The 21,699-nt window shown below is 42.5% G+C and overlaps 7 protein-coding genes across 9 annotated transcripts; 2 read left to right on the top strand and 5 right to left on the bottom strand.

Annotated features, from left to right (window-relative positions):
• The first annotated feature begins 863 nt into the window (after positions 1-863).
• On the top strand, positions 864-2,018 carry BCIN_11g05630 (hypothetical protein). The gene has a single exon (XM_024696086.1). It carries the CDS (start codon positions 1,148-1,150, stop codon positions 1,886-1,888), a length of 741 nt encoding a protein of 246 aa, XP_024551889.1. The 5' UTR covers positions 864-1,147; the 3' UTR covers positions 1,889-2,018.
• Positions 2,019-2,393: 375 nt separating this feature from the next.
• Positions 2,394-7,270, bottom strand: BCIN_11g05620 (hypothetical protein). Of its 2 annotated transcripts, XM_024696084.1 has the most exons (9): positions 6,708-7,270; positions 6,566-6,654; positions 6,476-6,503; positions 5,050-6,426; positions 4,774-4,813; positions 4,609-4,721; positions 3,933-4,521; positions 2,995-3,876; positions 2,394-2,887 (listed from the first exon to the last, which is right to left on the bottom strand). In XM_024696084.1, exons 1-9 carry the CDS (start codon positions 6,939-6,941, stop codon positions 2,643-2,645), a joined length of 3,597 nt encoding a protein of 1,198 aa, XP_024551888.1. In that variant the 5' UTR covers positions 6,942-7,270; the 3' UTR covers positions 2,394-2,642. The 2 variants fall into 2 exon arrangements, with proteins under 2 accessions (XP_024551888.1, XP_024551887.1); XM_024696085.1 differs by having other exon boundaries at positions 2,394-3,876.
• A 1,230-nt stretch (positions 7,271-8,500) lies between these two features.
• Positions 8,501-9,819, top strand: Bcpre2. The gene is made up of 3 exons (XM_001549047.2): positions 8,501-8,782; positions 8,875-9,096; positions 9,163-9,819. The coding sequence occupies exons 1-3, from the start codon at positions 8,654-8,656 to the stop codon at positions 9,658-9,660; spliced, it is 849 nt and encodes a 282-aa protein (XP_001549097.1). The 5' UTR covers positions 8,501-8,653; the 3' UTR covers positions 9,661-9,819.
• Positions 9,820-9,861: 42 nt separating this feature from the next.
• BCIN_11g05600 (hypothetical protein) lies at positions 9,862-10,808 on the bottom strand. Its single transcript, XM_001549046.2, has 2 exons — positions 10,748-10,808; positions 9,862-10,606 (listed from the first exon to the last, which is right to left on the bottom strand). The coding sequence occupies exons 1-2, from the start codon at positions 10,778-10,780 to the stop codon at positions 10,064-10,066; spliced, it is 576 nt and encodes a 191-aa protein (XP_001549096.2). The 5' UTR covers positions 10,781-10,808; the 3' UTR covers positions 9,862-10,063.
• A 3,502-nt stretch (positions 10,809-14,310) lies between these two features.
• Positions 14,311-15,474, bottom strand: BCIN_11g05590 (hypothetical protein). The gene is made up of 3 exons (XM_024696083.1): positions 15,239-15,474; positions 15,123-15,188; positions 14,311-15,065 (listed from the first exon to the last, which is right to left on the bottom strand). Exons 1-3 carry the CDS (start codon positions 15,412-15,414, stop codon positions 14,483-14,485), a joined length of 825 nt encoding a protein of 274 aa, XP_024551886.1. The 5' UTR covers positions 15,415-15,474; the 3' UTR covers positions 14,311-14,482.
• Positions 15,475-18,247: 2,773 nt separating this feature from the next.
• On the bottom strand, positions 18,248-19,783 carry Bctys1. 2 transcript variants are annotated; one of them, XM_024696082.1, is made up of 4 exons: positions 18,814-19,783; positions 18,629-18,758; positions 18,353-18,579; positions 18,248-18,296 (listed from the first exon to the last, which is right to left on the bottom strand). In XM_024696082.1, the coding sequence occupies exons 1-3, from the start codon at positions 19,744-19,746 to the stop codon at positions 18,395-18,397; spliced, it is 1,248 nt and encodes a 415-aa protein (XP_024551885.1). In that variant the 5' UTR covers positions 19,747-19,783; the 3' UTR covers positions 18,248-18,296; positions 18,353-18,394. The 2 variants fall into 2 exon arrangements, with proteins under 2 accessions (XP_024551885.1, XP_001549092.1); XM_001549042.2 differs by having other exon boundaries at positions 18,248-18,579.
• A 677-nt stretch (positions 19,784-20,460) lies between these two features.
• Bcmic26 lies at positions 20,461-21,611 on the bottom strand. Its single transcript, XM_024696081.1, has 3 exons — positions 21,530-21,611; positions 21,397-21,480; positions 20,461-21,337 (listed from the first exon to the last, which is right to left on the bottom strand). The coding sequence occupies exons 1-3, from the start codon at positions 21,554-21,556 to the stop codon at positions 20,705-20,707; spliced, it is 744 nt and encodes a 247-aa protein (XP_024551884.1). The 5' UTR covers positions 21,557-21,611; the 3' UTR covers positions 20,461-20,704.
• Between the last annotated feature and the right edge of the window lie 88 nt (positions 21,612-21,699).

The raw sequence follows: 21,699 nt of genomic DNA, 5'->3' as shown, positions 1-21,699 counted from the left end.
TTAACTTATTAAGTTAGATCAAGTTCTAATTGTCTTTCCTGCCCCCTGTCTCTCTGCATGCGATGTCTACGCCAACCTAAAAAGTGAACCTTCTTGTTCACCTTTCCTTGAGTGATGGTTATGCTCTTTTCATGATAGTGAGTGTTTGTAGGCTTGATAGGCCCAGTCTTATCATTACCATTCAGTAGAGATTCTGAGGTTGGTTGGTGTGGTATTATCGAAGTTGATAGTGTTCAGCGTTTCCAGCGGCCCTGAATGTAGCCTGGGCTGCTGGAGGCCACGGCAGCTATATTATTCTGCAGAGTCTCAGATTGTTCATACGTTTCGTGAAGAAGATCACCTTTGAGGCAGAGTCTTAGCTTGATTGATGATTAGTTTTGCTCCTTCCGCATTCGCTTCTCGTTCTTTCCTCCAGAGAACCACCATGCCGTCTCTAATCGAATACTCCATCCCTCTACTATCTTGACTTTCGGAAATAAATCAGCACTCTATTCTATTATTACGAATCACAGCTGCTTATTTCAAATTATTTTATAATCTCGCAGCTTTTACAAATCTCGTAGAATCGACACATCAGACCCGCAAAGCCATCACACTCATCCTATTTAACAATTCAAAATATATCGTATGTAAAATCTTATTACTTCAGTTTTCATCACATAACACACTCTCAAGATGTGTAGAGAGCGTCAGATCTACGCACAATCAGGTTAGATTTATTCTTATAGTGTCTCTTTCCCCTTTTCTCAGTTGGAAAAAAATTAAAAACAATAAACTTCTTACCACTGCAATACAACTGAAAAAATCACATACACCCAACTACAGCTTTGGAGGTCTACAATTTCCAGACAATCTTGTTCTTTAGTGTGTCATCACTAACACCATCACTTAATCATTCGACGTCTTTACATTTGTTGCATAGCCTACAAAGTATTTCACTGAGACTTTTAGTCCCGAAACATTAATCAACACAGAAGATTCGTCTTTGATTCTGCCTGATATATTAATCATACCCAGCCAAAGAACCTTCTGCATTCGAAGTGTTTTTGATCGTTGTCAGATTGGGGGATCAAAACAAATTCTACTTCGACCCACCAGTGCAGCCACCCTAATAATTGTTATATCTGCTATCTATTTTCTTCACAAGATGTCAGGAGTACAAGATAAGATGGGTTCCTCTACATTGATACCCTATCCTAACTTAGATACAACCTCTATGTTTTTGATTGAAAACGAGCCGAGGAGGTATGGCCAATTATGGACGTTTTGGGAGAGAGGACTACTTCTTCTAGTTATAGACTGGTACCGCGGGGGAGAATCTTCTGAACCATATCCTCCTGCACTCTGGAAGGCAGCCGAAGATCGAATTTCAGTTCAGAGTGTCTTCCATGAATGGGCAATGTTTCTTAATGATAAGCCCAATGGATTGGAAACTTCAGGAATTCTCGCTGGAAATCAGGGATATACTGAATCTCAAATATTCAGGTGCTGGCAAAGGCTCAAAGAAGAGCAATCTCGAAAACAGGCCATCGCTACGTTACTTCTAAAGATTTTACCACTCGTGGGGACACTGGAAGCCGAGTTCAACGTCAAAATATGTTATATAAAGCATGATAAACTACCAGGAAAACAGGATCAAAGCAACAGCGAACATGTGAATGATGGAACCTGGGGACAATACAAAGTCGACTTTTCAAGTGCACACTTGAATGCGCCTTATGCTTTGAGAATCTGGCAAAGTTTAGTTGAGAAGAGGGAGGAGAGAGAGAGGCAATATGATTTAGCCGTACGACAAACGAGACACGTTCTCGGACTTGGTTTACCAGTGGTCGATTTGTGGGACCCAGACCTACAACAAGTATTTGGATCAATGAGAAGGGACATGTAAACGAACAAAACCCGTATCGGCCAGCCCTTTGAGCTCTCCAAAGTAAATTTCTTCTACCCGCCTACAATCCAAGGCAGAATCACACACTTGATCTCGAGCTTAACATGATGACAGAATAAGCAGAAGAGCAAGGGAGCGTATGGCCGGACTTTAAGTTTCACATTATTTTTCTGTCAACACATAGGACCTCTCACTTGGGGAATCTTACACTTTTTTTCTTTTTCATTCGTCAAAGCAGGGTTTTATTCTTCTGTTCGTAACTCTGTTCGCTTCTGGGACATTGTAATTCTTTGCATCCATTGAGTGTTGTTGGCACTTGCCACTGTTCTCAATCTCTAGCTATCAAGAATAGATCGTTGATTTACCCAGATATGAGTTGACGAACTTCCATCATGCTGCTTTTCATGCTCATGCATGCGAATTTGGTGAAACATGATGTGTAATTCAGGGAAATAAAATGGTAAGAACAAGTTCCGAAAACGAAGAATTGAAAACTGAAGTAGTATGATATATCTCCCGAGTATTAATATATTATCCATATGTGTTCACCATTTTGTTTTTAAGATACCTTATACCCTGCCTTTGTATCCAAATTTTCAATTGGCCGTTTTTAGATATAATCCAACTCAATTATTACGAAGCGCATGTCAAATCCCCAGTCTCCCTGTGTACTCAGCTTAATCTTTACATCAATTTTACAATTCCATCAAATCCCAGATTTTTTTATGCTGAAGTCAACAAATTGGCCCCGCGGTCATGTATCCAAATATCCCCAATTCTTCATCAGAGTCTCCAATCTACTGACCTTCATCGGCTTTGTATAGAAATCATCGATACCCGCCGCTTTCGCCATCTCCATGTCTGCGTCTGAATACGCGGCAGAGATTGCCACAATGCGAGTTGCTGGTAATGGGGTCGGGCTAATACTTTGTTGAAGTTTATCGAGTGATCGGATCATTCTTGTAGATTGATAGCCATCGCATATTGGCATGCTGATATCTTTGGTTTGAAAGCTAAATTAGCTGATTGTGAATTATAGGTGTGCATGTGTGTTGGGGTGGGCGCGAAGAACAAAATTAAAGCCGAGAGAAGTGTCATCGACGTACCCATGAATACAAGATCATAGCCGTTAGGCTGAAGGCGATATTTCTCGAACGCCACGGCTCCATTTTCCGCACAAGTGATATCAAAATTCAATTTGCGGAAATACGCTCTAAGGAGGCGAAGATTTATAGCATTATCATCGACGCAAAGAATCGTTGGCTGGCTTGCATTTGATAGAGTTTTGGGAACGGAGAGTGATTTTTCAGTAAGTGCTTCCTCTACTACGGTTCTGGTAACGGTTGTCCCAAATTCTTTTCGAATATCAGCGGGCGGAGAGGGCAAAGGACTGGTATACAAAATCTTATGATCGGCTGCAGAAGACGGTTTCGGTGATAATTGCTTTGGTGATAGACAGGTGCGTAATGTTTTCAACAACTTCCAGGGACCAAACGGTATCGTGAGAGTTTCAAGGGGTATATCAATAGCCGAGTTCTGTTGGGATGTATGGTTGTGACTTGGAACATATCGTACCACTATTATAAGCGAGGGCTTGGATACACCATCTTTCATCAGCTCTGCAAGGAACAAGTCGATCTTTTCTTCAGTGACGAAAGCAATATCAGCAGCATCATCGTCAGGATCATGATTCATACCAAACCACTGGGTAAGATAGGCGTGCAGGGATTTCTTTAGATAACAAGATGAGCCAGACCGGAAACCGTGAGTTGAGAACTTGCAATATTTGAATTGCTTGAGCAAAATTTTCAATTCTTCAACTTGAACCTTGAGAAGTGGGTCTGAGGGGGCGATAGAAGTTAGATTAGATAATGCCCTTTTGAGGGGCAGCTTGACTGTAACAGTTGTTCCGTGACCGATCTGACTTTGAACATCGATAGTTCCGTTATACATCCGCACAAGTGAATAAACGATGTGAAGTCCAAGTCCTTTTACACAGAATATCAGCATATCAAAGAGGTTAAAGCAATAATCGAGTTCTTACCAGTGCCTGGTGCCAATGACGACTCCTGAGAAAAGGCTATAAAGAGTTTGCTTTTCAAAAACTCACTAGAGATACCTTTGCCACTATCACTGACTCGAAGTACAATTAAATCATCACTGCCAATATTTGGTATCTTCGATATCTTGGCGTTACCATTTTTGGGAGACTCAACGGCCAAAGAAATATCTATGAAGCCTGCCGATGTATACTTGAGACTATTACCCACTAAATTCATAATGATTCGCTGCATAGATCCCGGAGAGCAGAAGAAGTGCCATTCCCCAAATGCAATGTGCAAAGATACAGTGACAGAATTAGATTTGTACAGGGTTTGAATCTCTTGCGTTTCCATCGTTCCTGGAGGTTGCATTACTCGGTATAGAAGCTGCTCCGAATTCGTTCTGTGGTGCATGTATGCAACTGCAACAATTGCCACCGAGTCTTCACACATTCTAGCAAGATCTAGGGGTTGAGAAAGTAGATTGTCGCTCGTGGGACTTTCGCCGTTTATTTGCTGGGAATTGGAAGAATTTCCGTTCGTATCTGGCACTTTTACACCGACTTCTTTGTTTTTCATTGAATTATTTAGCTACACGTATTAGCTTTAGGTGATAGGAGAGCTGTCGATTCAGGGACTCCTCGACCATAAAATCAGATGAAGAAACCGAGCTCATACCTTGGAATATTCAAGAACATCCATTAAAGTTTCTTGAAGAACTCGTCCGCATGTTTCAATTGTTGAGCAGAGTTCAAATTGACCATTGTCAAGATTCGTCTCGCTTAAAAGTTCTATAGGAGTTGTTAAAATATATACTGAGGGCTACAGACAGAACATAAATACCAGCAGACCCAAGAATTCCGTGGAGTGGACTTCTTAATTCCTGTTGACGATAAAATCCATCAGCTTTAATTAACAAGGTTAGATGAGCCAACGACTGATCGTATAGGTAGCCGTCCTGGTTGAATTGCAGGGCATCCTAGCTAATGTGTAAATTCAACAAATAGAGATCTGCGATTTCCGAGGCTCGCATCTGAAGGCTCGACCTTGAGCACCCTCTGTGAAAACACATTCTACTAACTAGACATGTCTGCAACTGAATAGAATTGGGTTTCTTACATGTGATATGCTTGATATGAAGTCTCCTTTTTGACGATCGGCAGCCGCGATAGATATTCGATTATACTCAATAGAAACACTGTTCAGAAACCCACGAACAAACGCCTTTTCAGTATCGGAGGTGAAAATCGCTATGTCCCGTAGGGATACTGCAAAGCATGCCACTATGGGTAATCCAGTTCCTGCCTCAGAGAGTGGAGCAAAAAGAACCTCTCGAGCATCAGGAAAGCACTGCCTCACTATGCTGCGATCAGATTTCCTTACCCGATGATCTTGTGGATTAAGCTGCATAGCGAACATTTGTTTAGATGGTGGTGAGTTATCGTCTTCTGAAGATTCAGAATCATAGCCATTGAACGTCCATACTTTGCCTTTGGGATATCTTTTCGAAAGTCTTTGCAGATCTTTTTCATTTGGCGCTCTGTAGAGGGTACCAGATAGTGTATCGCCATCCAATGACGAACAGGTTGATGTGGAGAAACTTCTGACTTTAGCAGAACCTGCTTCATTACTTCGCCTGCTGAGTGATGAAGACTGGGCAGATGTATTCAATAAATCGATGTCGTTGTCATGCGAAGTATAGACGGGTTTTGTGGTAAAGTTATTCTTTGTGTCCGTTTCATCCAAAAAAGTGTCTTCAGGCAATCTAACATCTCCGCTTTGTCCATTTACAACACTGCTTGAAAAGCCAATACTCATATCAAAGAAAATTGTATAATCAACATCGAGAGATTCTCGTAGTAAATTGGCACCTCGTGAGAGTATTCGATCATGGGTCGCTGGGGCATCAGTCAATGCCAATTGATCTATAGATGTATCAGGTGAGATATCATGTAGCAAGTTTTCCCTGACTAGAGTGTGTGGAGGGCCCGCTGTATTGTTTAGTGACTGCTCGGCGACTGTCGCTAAAGATGTGTCAACAACAACAAAATTACTTGTTAAATTAGTATTAACCATTTTCGCCCCATTTGAGTGAGAGCCATTGGAATCTTGGCACTTGAAGGCCATTTCTGTCGACAATTGCCGTGGGATTTTACTTTGACCTTCAACTAGAGCAGCCAATCCTTTAGACATTACATCGTTCCGCCGCAACTGCACACTCTCCCGTTTCATTTCAAGGTATTCCATGACGTTTTTTGCCATTAGTCCCAGGAAATCGACTTCCGCCCTGGTGGCTCGCTTGCGTGGCCTTGGATCGATGACAAAGACACTTCCAATTGGTATTCCGGTATTACTGATCAAAGGGGTTCCTGCATAATATCGAAAATTGGGTCTGCCTGCAACATAAGGCAGATTACAAAACCTGGGGTCGGCCGATAAATCCGGAACACTGAAACAGGCATAATGATTTGGTTCAGGGATAACTTCTATTGTGTACTGGTTACAAGATATTAGTGGTGAGCGACGGGTGGTCCGAAAAACTCACTGCGCATAGAGCTTGACTGCGAATAGTTCTTGAAAACGTAGCTTCTGTCAGCTAAGATCCCGAAAGTCTTGTTACTGTAAGAGATCTTACCCTCCACAACCCATCCATAAATCGTCACCTGGATCATGTTTTGAAGAGTCTGACAAATCCAGTGTTTTTGTTGCTTCCGCGAGAAAGTACTGTAGAGGTGTGAGTATGCTGCAAACGAGGTATTGATAGGAATCACAAATACTTGTGCATTATCATCAACAACAGATACCATCGCTCTTGAGGCACCAAGACGCCACGTGATCAATTGCATCAACGCAGTGAGCGTGCTATTGGGGCTGCTAGCTTTTTCTACGGACCGAACTGTCTCGGGACTCTCGACCGGTACGCTTTCGCCAGCGATAGGCGGATCACCGGGAGATCTTTTGTAGTAGCGGCGAACCTCGCGAATTCTTTTGCGTTCTGAGGATGACAACATGATGAACTAGGTCTCATCAAAGGGATGAGATCAGTACACGTAAGCTTGAAAATATGGGAATGGATATATTATTATAATGGTATTTCAGTCTATCATCGGATACTGGAATTGATAGTATCTGGGACAGACACACGGCTTCTACGCCAATATTTCCGATCTGTGTTGATGGACTCGACGATAACGTCACACTGGTACTAGGACGCACGAATGAATCTGTTATCGGTAATTGACCGAGAACACGATAGTGAAGGTACCCAGGGCGAACAAGTGGGGGTTTATGTAGAAGGTAGGCAATATGATGCTTGAAAACTCATAAAAATATTCGGATCGAGGCTTTTAGACACGGAAGCGTGATAGCGAAGTGATGTTTTCAGAGTTGCGTAGCGAAGTTTTGCGAAATAGAATGTATGACAAACTGACGTATTCTAATCACTAAGGCCGATTTGGAGGCTGAATGCAGTGACTGAGGGTAACCTCCTATTCCCATCAAAGGATATGTGGATAGATCGGTGAACAATGAGATGAATAAATATATATTAGGAATGTCAATGAGCATAGTCGTTGTTAAGAATGATTCGCAAAGGTTTACCATCCACCGAATCCTGTTTAAATGAATCTCGGTAATGAGCCTCGAGCGTGGATAAAATTTGGAGCTGGGTGGATATACTGCTTGTCACTGGACAGTTGAGAGCTTGGGGTAAAGATTTACGAATCAATCCTTGTCGCAAGCAACAGGGCTGGTATTTCCTTTTGCTCAATCCGTCTCGCGATGCACAGATATCTTTGAACGCCTTCGACTCCAGGATTTTGTGAACTTCGCAAACTCGAGTGAACATGGATGGCCAAAAGGAAGTAAGAGAGCATGCCAATGATAAAGCACGAAAGTTCTCACCCGTATCCCGTTTGATGCATAAGATGTGTGTAATTATGCCTCACCTTACTGCATTCGAAGCTTCCACGGCTTGGAGAGCTGAGCTCGACATTCAGCTGACCATACACCCAGATATGTAGTTGAGAGATCTTACACTCAAGTATATGGTTAAGACCGGCCAGCGAATTAGCGTGGAAGAGAGGTAGGTAGAGGTACCAATGGGGTCCAGGTCAAAAGTCGTCTCCTCGTGTTCCTCTTCGAGAGTGTACATGACACGATACTAAACAGAACCTGCGGCTTGTTTGCACGATAAAAAATATGATAACGTGAAGCTAGCTTGTGTTTCCTCATCTTGTTCGCACTTAATATTGAATTTTGCTCGGAGTATTAGCTCCTATCGGATCTTGTGTGTGCATTCGTGCGGAAGTCACAGTTCCGAGTCATGATACCCCGTCAGAGTGAGGTTCTCGGGCGATAGAGAAAGACAAAAGGAATGAGAGTGCTGCCTTTGATTGAAGCTTCTTGTCCAAAATAACAGTAAAAGCAGTATAGCAGTTTTCTGTATGCAGCTGGGGAAGCTTTATATTGATATCGAAAGGCTGCCCCGATAAGGCACATTTGACTGATGGCGCTAGTCTACATTAAGTAAGGCCCGGCAAAACGAGCAGTTACCGCCCGCTGACGCGAAACTCAAGCTGCCTAGTAAGCTACTATTATTCAGTACCTAGTAACTGGGTATACAACATCAACATCAAATCCAAATCCATCAGCGACGTCAACCCCATAACTCTACGCTCGCGCCGAACTTTGCGAACCTCAAAACACGACTTGATCTTTGAAAATGGATTCTCTAGTATCGCAATACAGTACACCTGCTTACGAGCAGGAAGCTCCTCAAGAAGACCAGATGGAGTTATACCAACCAGCTCCTGGCTTGTCTTTGAAATTCGCCATGCCTCCTGTCGCACATGTACGTTAGCCTCACGATCATCTATCCCCAGACTTGAAGTTCAGTGTGCTATGAAACATTGATGTGCAAAATGCTAATCAATCTATCTCTAGCCATCCGCTTGGCTCCGCGCAGCTACCGATGACCATGCGAACCCAAACTGTCCCATTAAGATCGCTCACGGTACCACAACTTTAGCATTCAGATTCCAAGGTGGAATCATTGTAGCAACAGATTCAAGAGCAACGGCAGGGAACTGGATCGCAAGTCAGACTGTTAAGAAGGTTATTGAAATTAACAACTGCTTATTGGGCACAATGGCTGGTGGTGCTGCTGTAAGTTATCAAATTCGTCACTGAACTGATGTTCTCCCTGGCTATGACTGAGTTTTTGAAACCTAGGATTGTCAATATTGGCTCGCATATCTTGGTATGCAATGCAGACTTCACGAACTTCGTCACAAACGCCGAATTTCCGTCGCAGCTGCTTCTAAGATTCTTGCAAACCTCGTTTATAGATACAAGGGTATGGGATTATCCATGGGAACTATGTGTGCCGGTGTTACCAAGGAAGAAGGGCCCGCACTTTACTATATCGATTCCGACGGAACTAGATTGAGTGGAAACCTCTTTTGCGTTGGATCCGGTCAAACCTTCGCATATGGTGTTTTGGATGCCGAATACTCATACGATTTGAGCGAGGAAGCAGCCTTGGAGTTGGGGAGAAGAAGTATTTTGGCCGCTACACACAGGGACGCCTATTCTGGAGGTTTCATCAATTTATACCATGTTAAGGAAGACGGATGGGTCAAGCACGGATTCAATGATACCAACCCAATATTCTGGAAGACTAAGTTGGAGAAGGGTGAATTTTCTAATGTTACTAGCGAGCTGGTTTAAGATGGCGGCATGATTTAATGAGCGAAGGAAAGATTTCTTTAAAATGTGTCATTAGCATGGACGCAGGAGCATGGCTGGCCTGAGGCCGTGTATACTATTGCTTCACTCACGAGTTTTATCACCTATGAAGATAATGTCAAGAAGCAAAGAATCTACCCAATCGCACCGTGAAAATGAACAGTGTTTGCCAATCGTGGGATGTGCTGCTTAGAAGGCAAGTGCCATATTCAAAACTGCAAAAACATCCTCAATTTCATTTTATCTATGAGAGTTCCAGTCGCACTTCATGTAGTGCAGGATCTTAAAATCATTCATTGAAAAAAAAACATAATTATTCAATTTAAATTACAAGGTATATAAGACCCAAGAAAAACCAGCCCACAACAGCGAGGGGACACAGCCTCTATTGTTTCAACGAAGTACCGACCATTGCTGCACCGAGCATGAACATTTCGTCGTCAAATCGCTTTGTGCTCATTTCCCAAGAGCTTTTAGCGACGTTGCGCCTTTTGGACAACCCCCACGGGTCTTCCTTAACGTCGTATCGAATTTCCCCTCCGCCTCTTTCGACAAGCTCGAAGAAGGCACTGCTCAGGATCCTACGATCCTTGGCAGAGTTGCCGCATTTCCTTTTTGAAGCTCTCTGGTCTACAGGGCTGTCTTGCTTGCTTTTTGAGGTGATGTCATCTTCTTCATTATCGCGGCTTCTCTTGGCTGTGGGCTTTGATACAGAGGTAGGTGAGGCTTCCTTGTGTTGCATGGCATGGACATCATCGACGTTATGAAGGCGCCTTCTGTCTGTTTTTTTGTCATCCTGGCCCCTCTTTGCATTACACTGCTCTTTTCTCTGTAGGCTGCGGCCTCGCTCCTCTCCCACATCGCCGGCTTCTTTTGAGTTGCCCGATTTTAAGTGATTTGGATCCCCTGGGTGAGTCTCGGCGGGTGACTAGGTGCTGGTTAGATGGAATTATCAAGAACACGAGCCAAGACAAGCAGGAGAAGGGCGATGTATCATAGGAAATGTGTGAAACTTTGATTTATGGAGAGGCGAGGAACAATTTATGGTTCAACAAAGGAGATTACTTACCCAATCCATGGTGATGTTCATTGAATCCGACATCTTAATTCGCTATTCAACGGCAGCTATCCAAGTATATAGAGGTGATGAAATTACTTCGGATGGTTAATGAATGAGGTTGACGACCGTATTGAAAGCTCTGATCTGTATTGGAGAAAGTACGGTAATTGTGAATATATCGATTGCTGTCAATGTAATTTCCGTCTGAGGAAACTTCTACAATGAAGGAATAGGAGTATTTAAGTAAAATCTATGGACAATGGCCAGTTCAGAAAGAAATACTTAGGGTAGTATTGTGACGAAATAGCTTCTACATTAGCGTAGCCACGAAAGAGTTTTAGTTAGCTTCTAGACTGGTGCTAAGCGATCTAGTGTATCGTCGGCCATGCTTATTTTATCAAAATTTATGGACTAATTCTTTTTCGTTAAGAATTTTGGTTGACTGACGTGGAGTGTATGATGTGCATGTGCTAGCTAATGATTTTACTGGTATTCTAGGATTGTGGAAGTCAGGGTCGCACATCATGGGATCTTCACTGCGTGTGAAGGTGCAATTTTGTAAATTAGAATTGTTATAGCTTATAACCTAGACTGAAATTAAAATATGGGGAGATATTGTAGAGTAATACATGCTGGCTTCTTCGTGAACCTGTACTCTATGAAATCTCTGAACTAATATGGAAACTTAAAAGTAGAATTAATCTTCCGGACTCAGTAATAGACCATATCAAAGGCATGCCTCTACTGATTGCAAATCGCATTTCTGATCCCAGAGACCTCACTCTTCTTCTCTCCAATTCTGTGTGAGCAAATATTGCCTCCTTGCATCTCCATATTTCAACAGTGTAAATATAGTCAACTTAAATATTTTGTGCAAAGTATTTGAGGCATTTTTCCATCTTTTAGATAGTCTTGCTAGGATATTTGAGGCAGTAAGCTCAGTTAAACCAAAGATCTTCATTCTTGATCATGCGATATACTATATAATTTAGATTCACCTACAGACACCTCTATTCCTGTATGAACATTTACTCGAAAATTTCATGATACGACAAAATCAACACCCTATGAAGTTTATCAGTCAACTAAAAACAATCATGGAAGAACTTTACAACTTCCATTATCATACCGATGCTACGTAATATACCGCCACTATATACAAGTCATGCCAAAGTATTGGAGTGAAAACTTCATACAATACAGTCAAGTGAAAGAGAGTTGTAACACCCGCGCATAACATCATAGATTCACTCAATAACTCTAACAATACATCCTAACTAATTCTCTTCGCAGTATCTTTTTTTTGACTGTAATGAAGATTTGGATGACACAAGTGATGATATTGTATAGGGAACGTAGGCGATATATTTTCAGACTCTCACAGAACTGGTTTCACAGAGATTAAACTTGAAGTATTTCACGCTCAAGATTGGCAGCCCAAGGAGCTCCATTGCTGCCCTTTCTGCAGAAGACGGTCCACTGAAGGTCTTGATCGAGACTCGAGCGCTGAAAGTGGCCAAGTGATTTCGAGTTGAGATTAATTCGCTTCTTAAGGAAGGATACGACGAGGAAGAACACGAGAGAAGATATGCCGAGTTTAGGGTTCAATAGGAGCCAAAACTTAGAGCAGCACTCCTACCCGATGTTCTGCATTCTCAAACGCCAGAGACGGACCGGAATCATCACCTTGCGTTTCGAGCAAAAGAATAAGATTTTTATCCTGCGTTTGATTTGTGGCTGGGAAAGAATGAGATTATTGGGCTGATTATGCGGCACAAGCTGATGGGAGAGCCTTCCATTTCATGGAATGGGGATACTCTGTACTCCAAACTCAAACTTTCTGAAAGAAGACAAAGATCTGAGTTAGTATTAGCTTTCTACAAGTATGATCCCATCTGTAAGGGAACGAATGATTACGTATGAATTTATATATTATCAAACCGTCTATAAAAGTTAAATCAATCGAACCACTATGCTTGTATAAGCCTGATGATTATTGTTACCTAAATCACATGGTATGATATGATATAGCTAGGTATTATCCCTAAATGAGCAATGGAATCTATAATTGTCTTAAATACTCTCCTCAATGGCATTGCGATATCGCAAAAGTTGCTGTCTCGAATTTTGGGCGTATCGCTTTATGTGCGTCTATATATGGATGAGAATGGTATCAATTGTAGTGAAAAGTCGATATCTACTTTGTACCTGGAGTTTTCGCAGAAAAAGTAAAAGTATATTAGGGAATAACTCCTTCCTCGGTCGATCCATCTAAGTTTTGAAAAACGTTATCTACGTTGCGAATATCATATTGGATAAAAAATAGCATGATGGGTGAATCGAGAAAGATAAGTGAATCTCGCTTTGTGATATTCACAGAGTTCGTATCATGGAATCTAACAACCTATTCATTGATGGTAAGTTCAAAAACATTCCTCCTTGAATCGTCTGCGAGTTCGACGCAAGGTGAATAGAAAATATCATCATCTATTGCCCCCCCCTCTATTGTTCTTTCTTCTCCCCATGCTCGTCTCTATCTATATTGAACCAATGAAGCTATAACGCATAGAGTTTTGAAGCCCCGAGCTGTGCTTTTCCATGTCGAGGAAATGAGGAACGAAAAGAATAACGGAAAAACGCCAGTGCTTCTGTTTGCACAGTACTCTCTATGCTATCAGCATGTATCCAAAGAACCTCCCAAATGCACACAATCAAAGCCCTCCGAATAAATCCCAAACCTTCCCTATATATGCATATTAAGCGATAGCGCTAACACCACGATCCCCTAAAAATTCTCATCTGATTCCGGCACATTCCCATAAGCTAATCAAAGCTACAGTGACATATAAGATACCAGGTACAGCGTGAAAATCAATCTTTTAGAGCATCATTAGAAAGCAATGCTTCGAATGGCCAACTCGAAAGATACGCTCACTTGAATTCTTTTCAAATGTTTGTGCCTGATGATATAACACAATGATATCGAAGAATTAGAGAGTAACGGCACATATATTGGCTAGCTAATTTCTTCTGCGCCATAGACATATAGTATCTGGATTAGATTATGAAATGTACGAGTTGCGGTCAAGGTGAGAGGAGGCGAAATTAGGCGGGTTTGAACGAGAAACCATGAACCCATTAACCCTTTGGGAGAGGGTTTCCAGAGGATAGATTAAGAAGCAACAAATATATGAACTAGAATGACTGCCATCTTAATGGTCACAGTAGGTTTTTGTCATCGTCTTCTAAGCTCATTATTTGCAGTTCTCATCTATTTCCGGCTAAGAAACATCCTTGGACTATATTCCTGGTCACAAATGGCTCTTTTCATTGGAATTGATCATGGGAGCAGGCGCGACGGAGTTGGAATATGGTCTGGGTTCCAATATTGGGGCAGTTATGTCCTCAGTGGATGAGAATCCGGAGAAGAGTACGACATTCGAAGCTTCCAGAAGTAAAGTTATGATAGTCCTATGGCATGCAGCACGAAAGAAAAAGAAAATAAATACTGCATATAGAAACGTGCATCCAGGGAATGTATCGAGGCAACGTATGTATAGATTCATTGAATGTGGATCCATTTGCGGAATGATTTCTACCGGCTTGGAATTCAATCGAAAAACGTATACATCTCAGAAAATCCACAGCGTTTGGTATTTTAGGCTGAAATCGGCAGTAGAGAACCTGGAAAAATTGGTATTGTAAGGTCTGGTACCCTTTTGCTGTATGTAAACGGATTGTTCATTAAGTATGGTCGAGGAATGCCGACCCGCTTGTTAAATAGTGGCCCATCAGAGAATGATCTGATGTGTCCAGAGAGTTTGTAAGATTGCCCTGTGAGCGGAACCTCAATTCATCCAGAAACTCCATGGATTCGCGACTATCTTCTTGAAATTGGGACAGAAGTCTGGCGCCTACCAATCTTGCGGTTGCATTACCTTCATCTAAATCAATGTCGCTGGGCGTTGTGCTTATGCTTGAAGTGGGACGACCCATGAATGCAAGTTCGTGATCCATTGCAGAGTTCGATACAAGTTTCAGGGGTTCTTTTTGAATAAGGCCAAAGCTTGGAGCTTGATCATGGCCTTCCTCGACATCCCAGGTAGAGTTGTGGATATAATGGCCATGTTTTGGTAAATCCAACTTGACTCCTTGGAGGACTTCTTGAACAAGCAATACCGTCGCTGGGCAAGAGTAAACGGTGATCAAAAGCCACATGGAAAAGGCAAATGGTATCCAAGGCATAATTTCCAATAGCGATACGCGACTTGTGAACACTATCATCACCAAGAACAAGCTGGCTGTCGGCAATACCACAGGGCCAAACCTATCAAGAGAAAGTCAGAAAACGATTTTTGTATTGGGAGGTCCCTCTACGGAGTACTTTTTAACCTCTTCAGGATGTGTCCGAACGACAGCTATCATGAGAGCAATAGTGCAAATAATATTGCTAGAGCCGAGTTAGTCTATGGTTAATTGAAAAGAATTCGATTCACTTACATAAGCCAAGCAAAGAGAGAAGATTCATAAAGAATGGGAGAAGCTATTGAGAGGAACATCATAGTGTACAAGTAAATTGTTTTAAGCTTCTCAGTCTTTTCATCTTTATTGATATCTCTTCGGACGGGGTTGCGCTCTTGCATCGATGCGGCAGACGGATTGAATCTTGTAGCCATGATTCCCTTGATGTCGTTCGAATTATGTAGTAAATAAATAAAAATACGATAATGTGAATCAGGTTGAGTTTCTCACATACAGTTGAGATCGAAAATTGGACAATAAGAAAGAGCAAGGAGAAGAGTGGATCTGGAGAAGCTTTTATTTCCCCGCGAAATTACAATACTTACCCATAGACATAACATCTCAGATTGGGGGTAGGTTGAGTTCAGGCATGAATGCATCTAAACTAAAGATTTTGTTCGGTGAGAAGGAACTGAAATTGAAGGTTTGTCTTGTTTCGCAAATCAGCCTCGCTTATAGATAATCGTGCCTATTCGTGATGATAGGCTGACGATCAAGATTCGGTGAACAGTTTTGGATGACTGCAGGTTAGGCATCAGCCTTGCTGAATGCTTACAGCAGTCCTCGGAGCCCAACTGCTTGGAATCAGGATATCTTTTATGGTTGACAAATGTTAACACACTCCAGTTGCAGGTATTTCGGTCAGCGCATTTGTCGAACACACCAGGACTAGGATGCTTCTACAAGACTTCTGATTCGACGGTTTCAGAAATCTTCCGCCCGATGGGCGCCAACTTCTTTATTAAGGCTACGATCCGGTCACAGTCACATTTGTACTCAGGTATTGCTTTCAAGTAGATAAAGATGTTCAAAATCAGTCGTCCTTGAAAAGAAAAGCTGTAAGCATTTCAACTCAGGTCAATTCCTGATATCATGGCTATGAATGACACAGAAAGCGAAAGTTCCTATCACTTATTCAAATGCCGTCCTGAAGCATACGGAGCGTTGAGGATTTCTCGAATAGACGAACAATCACTCTCTGCATATGTTTCTGGACGTTCCCTAGTAAGCGACCTAGGAGTGATCTTCGAACCATTGATTGCAATGGTAGCCGCAACAGTTACTACAAGATATACTCTTTATTATGAGCAAAGACGAGTTCGCACCCCCAAATCTAGATCTAGATCTAGATCACGGCTAATATCCAATCGCAGATGATCTCAAATACTAAACATATGGGCTACACCTTCAGTTCGGGAAATCGTAGTCTAATTCTGGATCCGTATGCATTATTGTTACTCGCATCGTGCCTTCTTTTGGGTTGTTCGATTTCTTCGTTCACGCATCGACGCCAGGGGCGCGACAGGTGCCAGTCGCTTATTCTTGTACTCGCCATTCTTACGGCCACTACCATAGGTTTCGGATTAGGAATAAACGCCAATCTCATAATGTTAGCATTTATTCCTTGGGCCCTGATTCTCGCTATGGTATTCAGCGTTTTCGTTCATTCGACCATCAGACGTCATCGTAGACCCCGAAACTGTCCTGGCGCGTTCCTCCTCGAAAGAATCGTGATGGCTTCAAGGCTAGAAGAGACCCACGGCTGCTAAGGTCACCGCACTTGAGTGGGTGCTCCTATGTAGCAAGCGCAAACTTGAAGGTGGCATTGTTGACATGGCATTTTATAGATAAGATTCAGAATCTTGAGTCGGTACAAGATCAAATACTCAGTCCGATTGAATCACACAAAAAGGGGCAGATAGTCGCTACCTGAAAGTAGCTTATACTTTTCGAATAAAATCATGCGAGTATTGGAGCACCGTCCTTCATAACATCGCTTCATGTTTGTCTCATCGAGCGGTTAATCGCCAATCATTACAGGATTTCGATGCGCTATCGTGGATCCGTTTTACACCATATGTTTGATACAAGAGGATCAATACCATGTAAAAGTTGGCTTGGTGAAGAATATCAGTGGAAGGTCTCAGCACGTGGATGACTAGCGCTTCCATACTCATACTGTAAGATATCGAGGTACCTCACGATGAAGAAGCTACAGCTGGAAGATCTATGATCAAATGCAGAGCTCGGGAATGGATTGTTGAGGTAGACTGTTGCTTGGCGAGTAGCTGTTAATTGTTGAAGCCGTGAGCTTTGTATACTTCCAATTCATTGCTGTTACTTGAAGGGATGAGCCACCAAGAACTTTCTCTTTCCGTGTTGTTACATGCCCAGAATATGGAAGGCGCGATTATCGTAAGAAATACTGGAATTTCTTAAGTGTCGACAAATTTTCAGAGAATACCCACACCTGGAGGTCGGTATACATGCAAGCTTCAGCAAGAAGCAAGTGGTAGAAGTAACCCAACCTGAAAGGCACATGGACAGTAGCCAAGGTGAGTAGTTGTGTGAGATTCCCTGACCCTAGGTACATTAGTCGAGAATCACCAGAGGCTTGGAGGCTCTAGCTGACTGATGCTGGAATTAGTGACGCAAGGGAAAAATGGAAGCGAAAGGGTTGTTAGGTCTGAGGAGTCATAGGGACGAGGAGGCCAGATAGGATTGAGAAAAATACGAAATCTTAGAGAGAGAAAAAACATCATGAAAGACTAAAATTAACTTCGTATAAAGGTATAGAAGCAAAGAATGATTTTTTAAAAACCGGGGTGTGTGGAATCATACCTAGGTACACCAAAGAAGACCTAGAAAAGATACAATCGTCCGATCAATGCACACCACTGGGTATGAGAAAATAAGTCAAGGAGAGTTTCTGCACATGAGATCGATGAGCCTTCGAGATTTAGAAAATATTTTATTTTGTGTCATATTGACATGAACTTCCTTTTAGATTGATCGTTGGTAACAGCTTGATAAAGCTTTGTGGATGGCGGAGACTGTTGAATTGATGTTGCAAGGCCAGAGGAAATGAGCGCATCATGATATTCTATAAATGACGGGGTCCAACTGTGATTGATGCAAGATCCTGGAAAGGGAAAGATCCAAAGCGGGAAAATCGTGTCGCTAAACAATCTTGGGTTCTTGAAATTGTGCCGGCAGGTCTTTTACACACAAAAATTTGGGAAAGGGACACAGTACGCTTCCAACGTTAGAACAAAGATAACAGAAGAACTTATGAGTGGAATAGGTGCTTACAGAAGCAACCAAACGCTTGAGGGTATATTGTAGTTCTATTTATCACTCCGAAGCGATCTTCATTTTCTCTAACGTTTCTTCCGTGCTTGACCCAACGGTAACTTTTTGGGCATCTTTTCCTTCGACGTGTCCATCTGGCTGTGCAACGACATTTTTCCTGGCTGCTAATGCCGCGGCTTTTCTTGCTGGATCAATTTCCTTCTTCGCCTTCTTGACCTTGACTGGACCTGGTACAGAGTTAGCTCAAGTATCTATACGAGGAAGGGTGCAAAAAACCTTGTTCTGGAGGGTAAGCTTGTACTTCAATTGCTTGCCATTCTGGTGATGTTTCGAATTCCTCTCTAATTGGTTTTAAAATGTCGTTAAGGTGGGCAGTGAGACTTTGTTTAATAAGTTGAGGAGTGAGCTGTGGTTTAAATTAGTGACTAACCAACAAGAACTATGCGTAAAAGTCTACTCACAATATCTGCTATGTAATCTTCCTTCAATTTCTCCACAGACTCGTAGATCAATGGCTCCTGATCTCTTCTCTCAACAACAAATCTTGAAGTACCTCCATTCTTTAGAGCGAGAGCGCGGAAAATAACATGCTCGACAAAAGCGATGACACCATTGCCTTCAACTTCCTTTGGCGTGCACTTGGCCTTCTTTAATTTCTTCTCGACAGCCTCTGGTCCGTCGATCAGGTCAATCTTCGAGTCCGCATCACTGGAGCTCATCTTTGCAGCCTCTCCTAGACCAGGAACCATTGTGTTCATTAAATGTGCTCTGACTTTGTAATTAATCTTTGGCAGATTTTCTTTTGCAAATGTGAAGATTTTCCTTTGGTCAACACCACCGAATTGCGCATCAACATCGAGATATTGTTCGTCCAGAGCCTGCATGAGAGGGTAAATTAAACCACCAAGTGTTGGATCATCTGTTTGTTTGACGACTTCGGCCCCAGCCTTTTGGGCAACGTTAATTCTGGTGATACCCTCCAACTTAAATCGGTCCATTGTATATTCCTTGTCAAGTTGGTAAGAGCTTCCTAGCACAAACTCCAAACGACTCAAATCAACACCAACCGCTCTCAAAGCTGATTTGATTACTCGTTCGTAGTACTTGGCGCGGTATTCGACGAGTTCGAGAGGTGCTTTCATGTTGTCCAGGTAACCGTGAATATCTGCGAGAAGAACCTTAACATTACAACCCGCCCTCAGTAACTCTGCTATCTTGATCATTGGTACAAAGTATCCACAGTGAGGTCTGCCAGTCGTTGCAGTTCCCCAGTAAACCTTGAGAGGACGCTTCTCCTTGAGAATGACATTATCGATAATATCTCCATCGAGAACCTCAGCAAGGTTTGCTTTGATTAGGGCAATTGATTCCTCTGGACTCATATCGGAAGCCATCTTGTGATGTTGTTGAAAGTAAATAGACGCGAAACTCAAGAAGGGGATACTTTGACTCATCTTCGGCGGGGGATAATTTTGGCGGGGTACCGACAATATCACGTGCGTGTATTATATAAGCTAGACTGCCTCGAATGGAGCTGGCTTCGTAGAGCACAGAAGACTACAAGGAAAGCTGGCATCTCATCCATGAAGCTCTTCCAGGATCTTTTCTTTACCATGCACTTTAGATTATTTCTCAGCCAGGTCCGGTTGTAGTTATATCCAATTAGTTGCCAATGTGTCAGGGCTTGTAGCATGATGTTTTTCTCCATGCTTCCTCCCATTATTGTATGTCCTCTAGCATGGCGTTACCCACCACACAGTCTTTCGTAACCGTGATCCAGTCCGATCTTGTCCATGGGCGAAGCACCTAGAAATCATACTCTATCCTACTAATAAAATGACGAAACATTTCAGCAATCGTATCCGTTAGTTTTTGTACTTAATTGCAAGTGACCCTCGATGCGCTGCCATTATCACGCAGATATCCGATAGGCATCCAGAGGATATTGTGGAAGAGACATACTTGACAGTAATTATAGACTTAGACTGAACATTCAAGGGGAGGGGGCTCCTGGACAATGAGTGAGTTCAAAGCGAAGTGGAATCAGAGCTGGGCATTCACAGCTGGATTACATTGCAGTCTTGGAAGAAGAAAACCCCGTGGATGTATGAACATAAATCTAACAGTATTCTAGTGATACCACAGCAACACGCATGGAAAAATGAAAGTAGATTCATGGAAATACCTGATGTCTCAAAAAATGACGGTCTCGATGAAGTGGCATTACAACCCGAATTTGTTAAATTCTGGCTGCAGAATAGAACGAAATATCGATTAAGGATTTTGTACAAGGTCACCAGTGCTTTTGCTTTCGCCAAATCCGAAACAATCCTATAGCCTCAGTCGGCTCCTTTATTTTCCTTTCTTGACCCAGTCCTCTACCTTTTCTCTTCCTTCAGCAACCTTTCCATCCACTATTGAAATTGCCTGCTTTGAATGCACTCGTGCCATTCTCCATGCGTTCTCTACGCTTTCCCTTGTCCTGATATGTGTATCCGCAATCACTGGGAACCTTCTCTCATATTCCCATGCCAAATTGGCAACATTTCTCATCGTTACTGGAAGAACAGCCCATCCTGCTCCGATTCCGACTGCGAATGGCACAGCAGCTCTCAGTACGATGTTTCTGTTTCGTGATATGATTGAGCCAGTCATGGCAGCAACCAAAACATAGATAGATCCAGGCATTAACTTCTCCCCAGATTGTTGGGATGGTGCAAGTGAAGCAATCGTGGATGTAAAACTGGATTCAAGGTTGAGAGCAGAGTCCATCATGGAGTTCAATTTGTTTTCGGCAGCGACGACATGTGCATAGAGAAATAATCGACTCTTTCCTATTTGCACAGCGAGCCTGTCGGTAGGAGTTGGACCAGTATGTTTCCTTGATATTTCCTCCAAAGCGGGGCTTGGAGATTTGGATGATGGGAGAGTTGGAGCGGATGTGGGAGGGAGCTCCTCGAACTCATCATAGATGGGTTTTCTTCCCTAGAATTATGCCAAGGTTAGTGATAGAAATGTGAGTGGGTTCAAACACTGCTGCGTACATCTGGTGCTTCGGCATGTAATGGTCTCTGGGGATAGAGAGCCATTCCGATTAAGGCCGCGCCAGTTGCTACAGGCGCAATGCGCTTTGAATTGTTAGCTGAGTATAATTTTTGCATAGTTGATTTTACTGACCTGCCGCAGGAATACTCTGGAAGCCATTGTTCAATTGACCTGATTGTACAATTGGTATGTATTGAGATCGAGTTCCGCGATCGTTAAAGCTTCGTTAACTTCCGTTCGTACGATTTTTTATGCAAAAATGCTGACGTAATTATACACATTCACAGAATTTGCATAATATA

Source organism: Botrytis cinerea, chromosome 11 (genome assembly GCF_000143535.2).
Source record: "Botrytis cinerea B05.10 chromosome 11, complete sequence".
NCBI lineage: Eukaryota > Fungi > Ascomycota > Leotiomycetes > Helotiales > Sclerotiniaceae > Botrytis > Botrytis cinerea.
The sequence above is the reverse complement of the archived record's forward strand: the minus strand, read 5'-3'. Positions and strand labels throughout refer to the sequence as shown.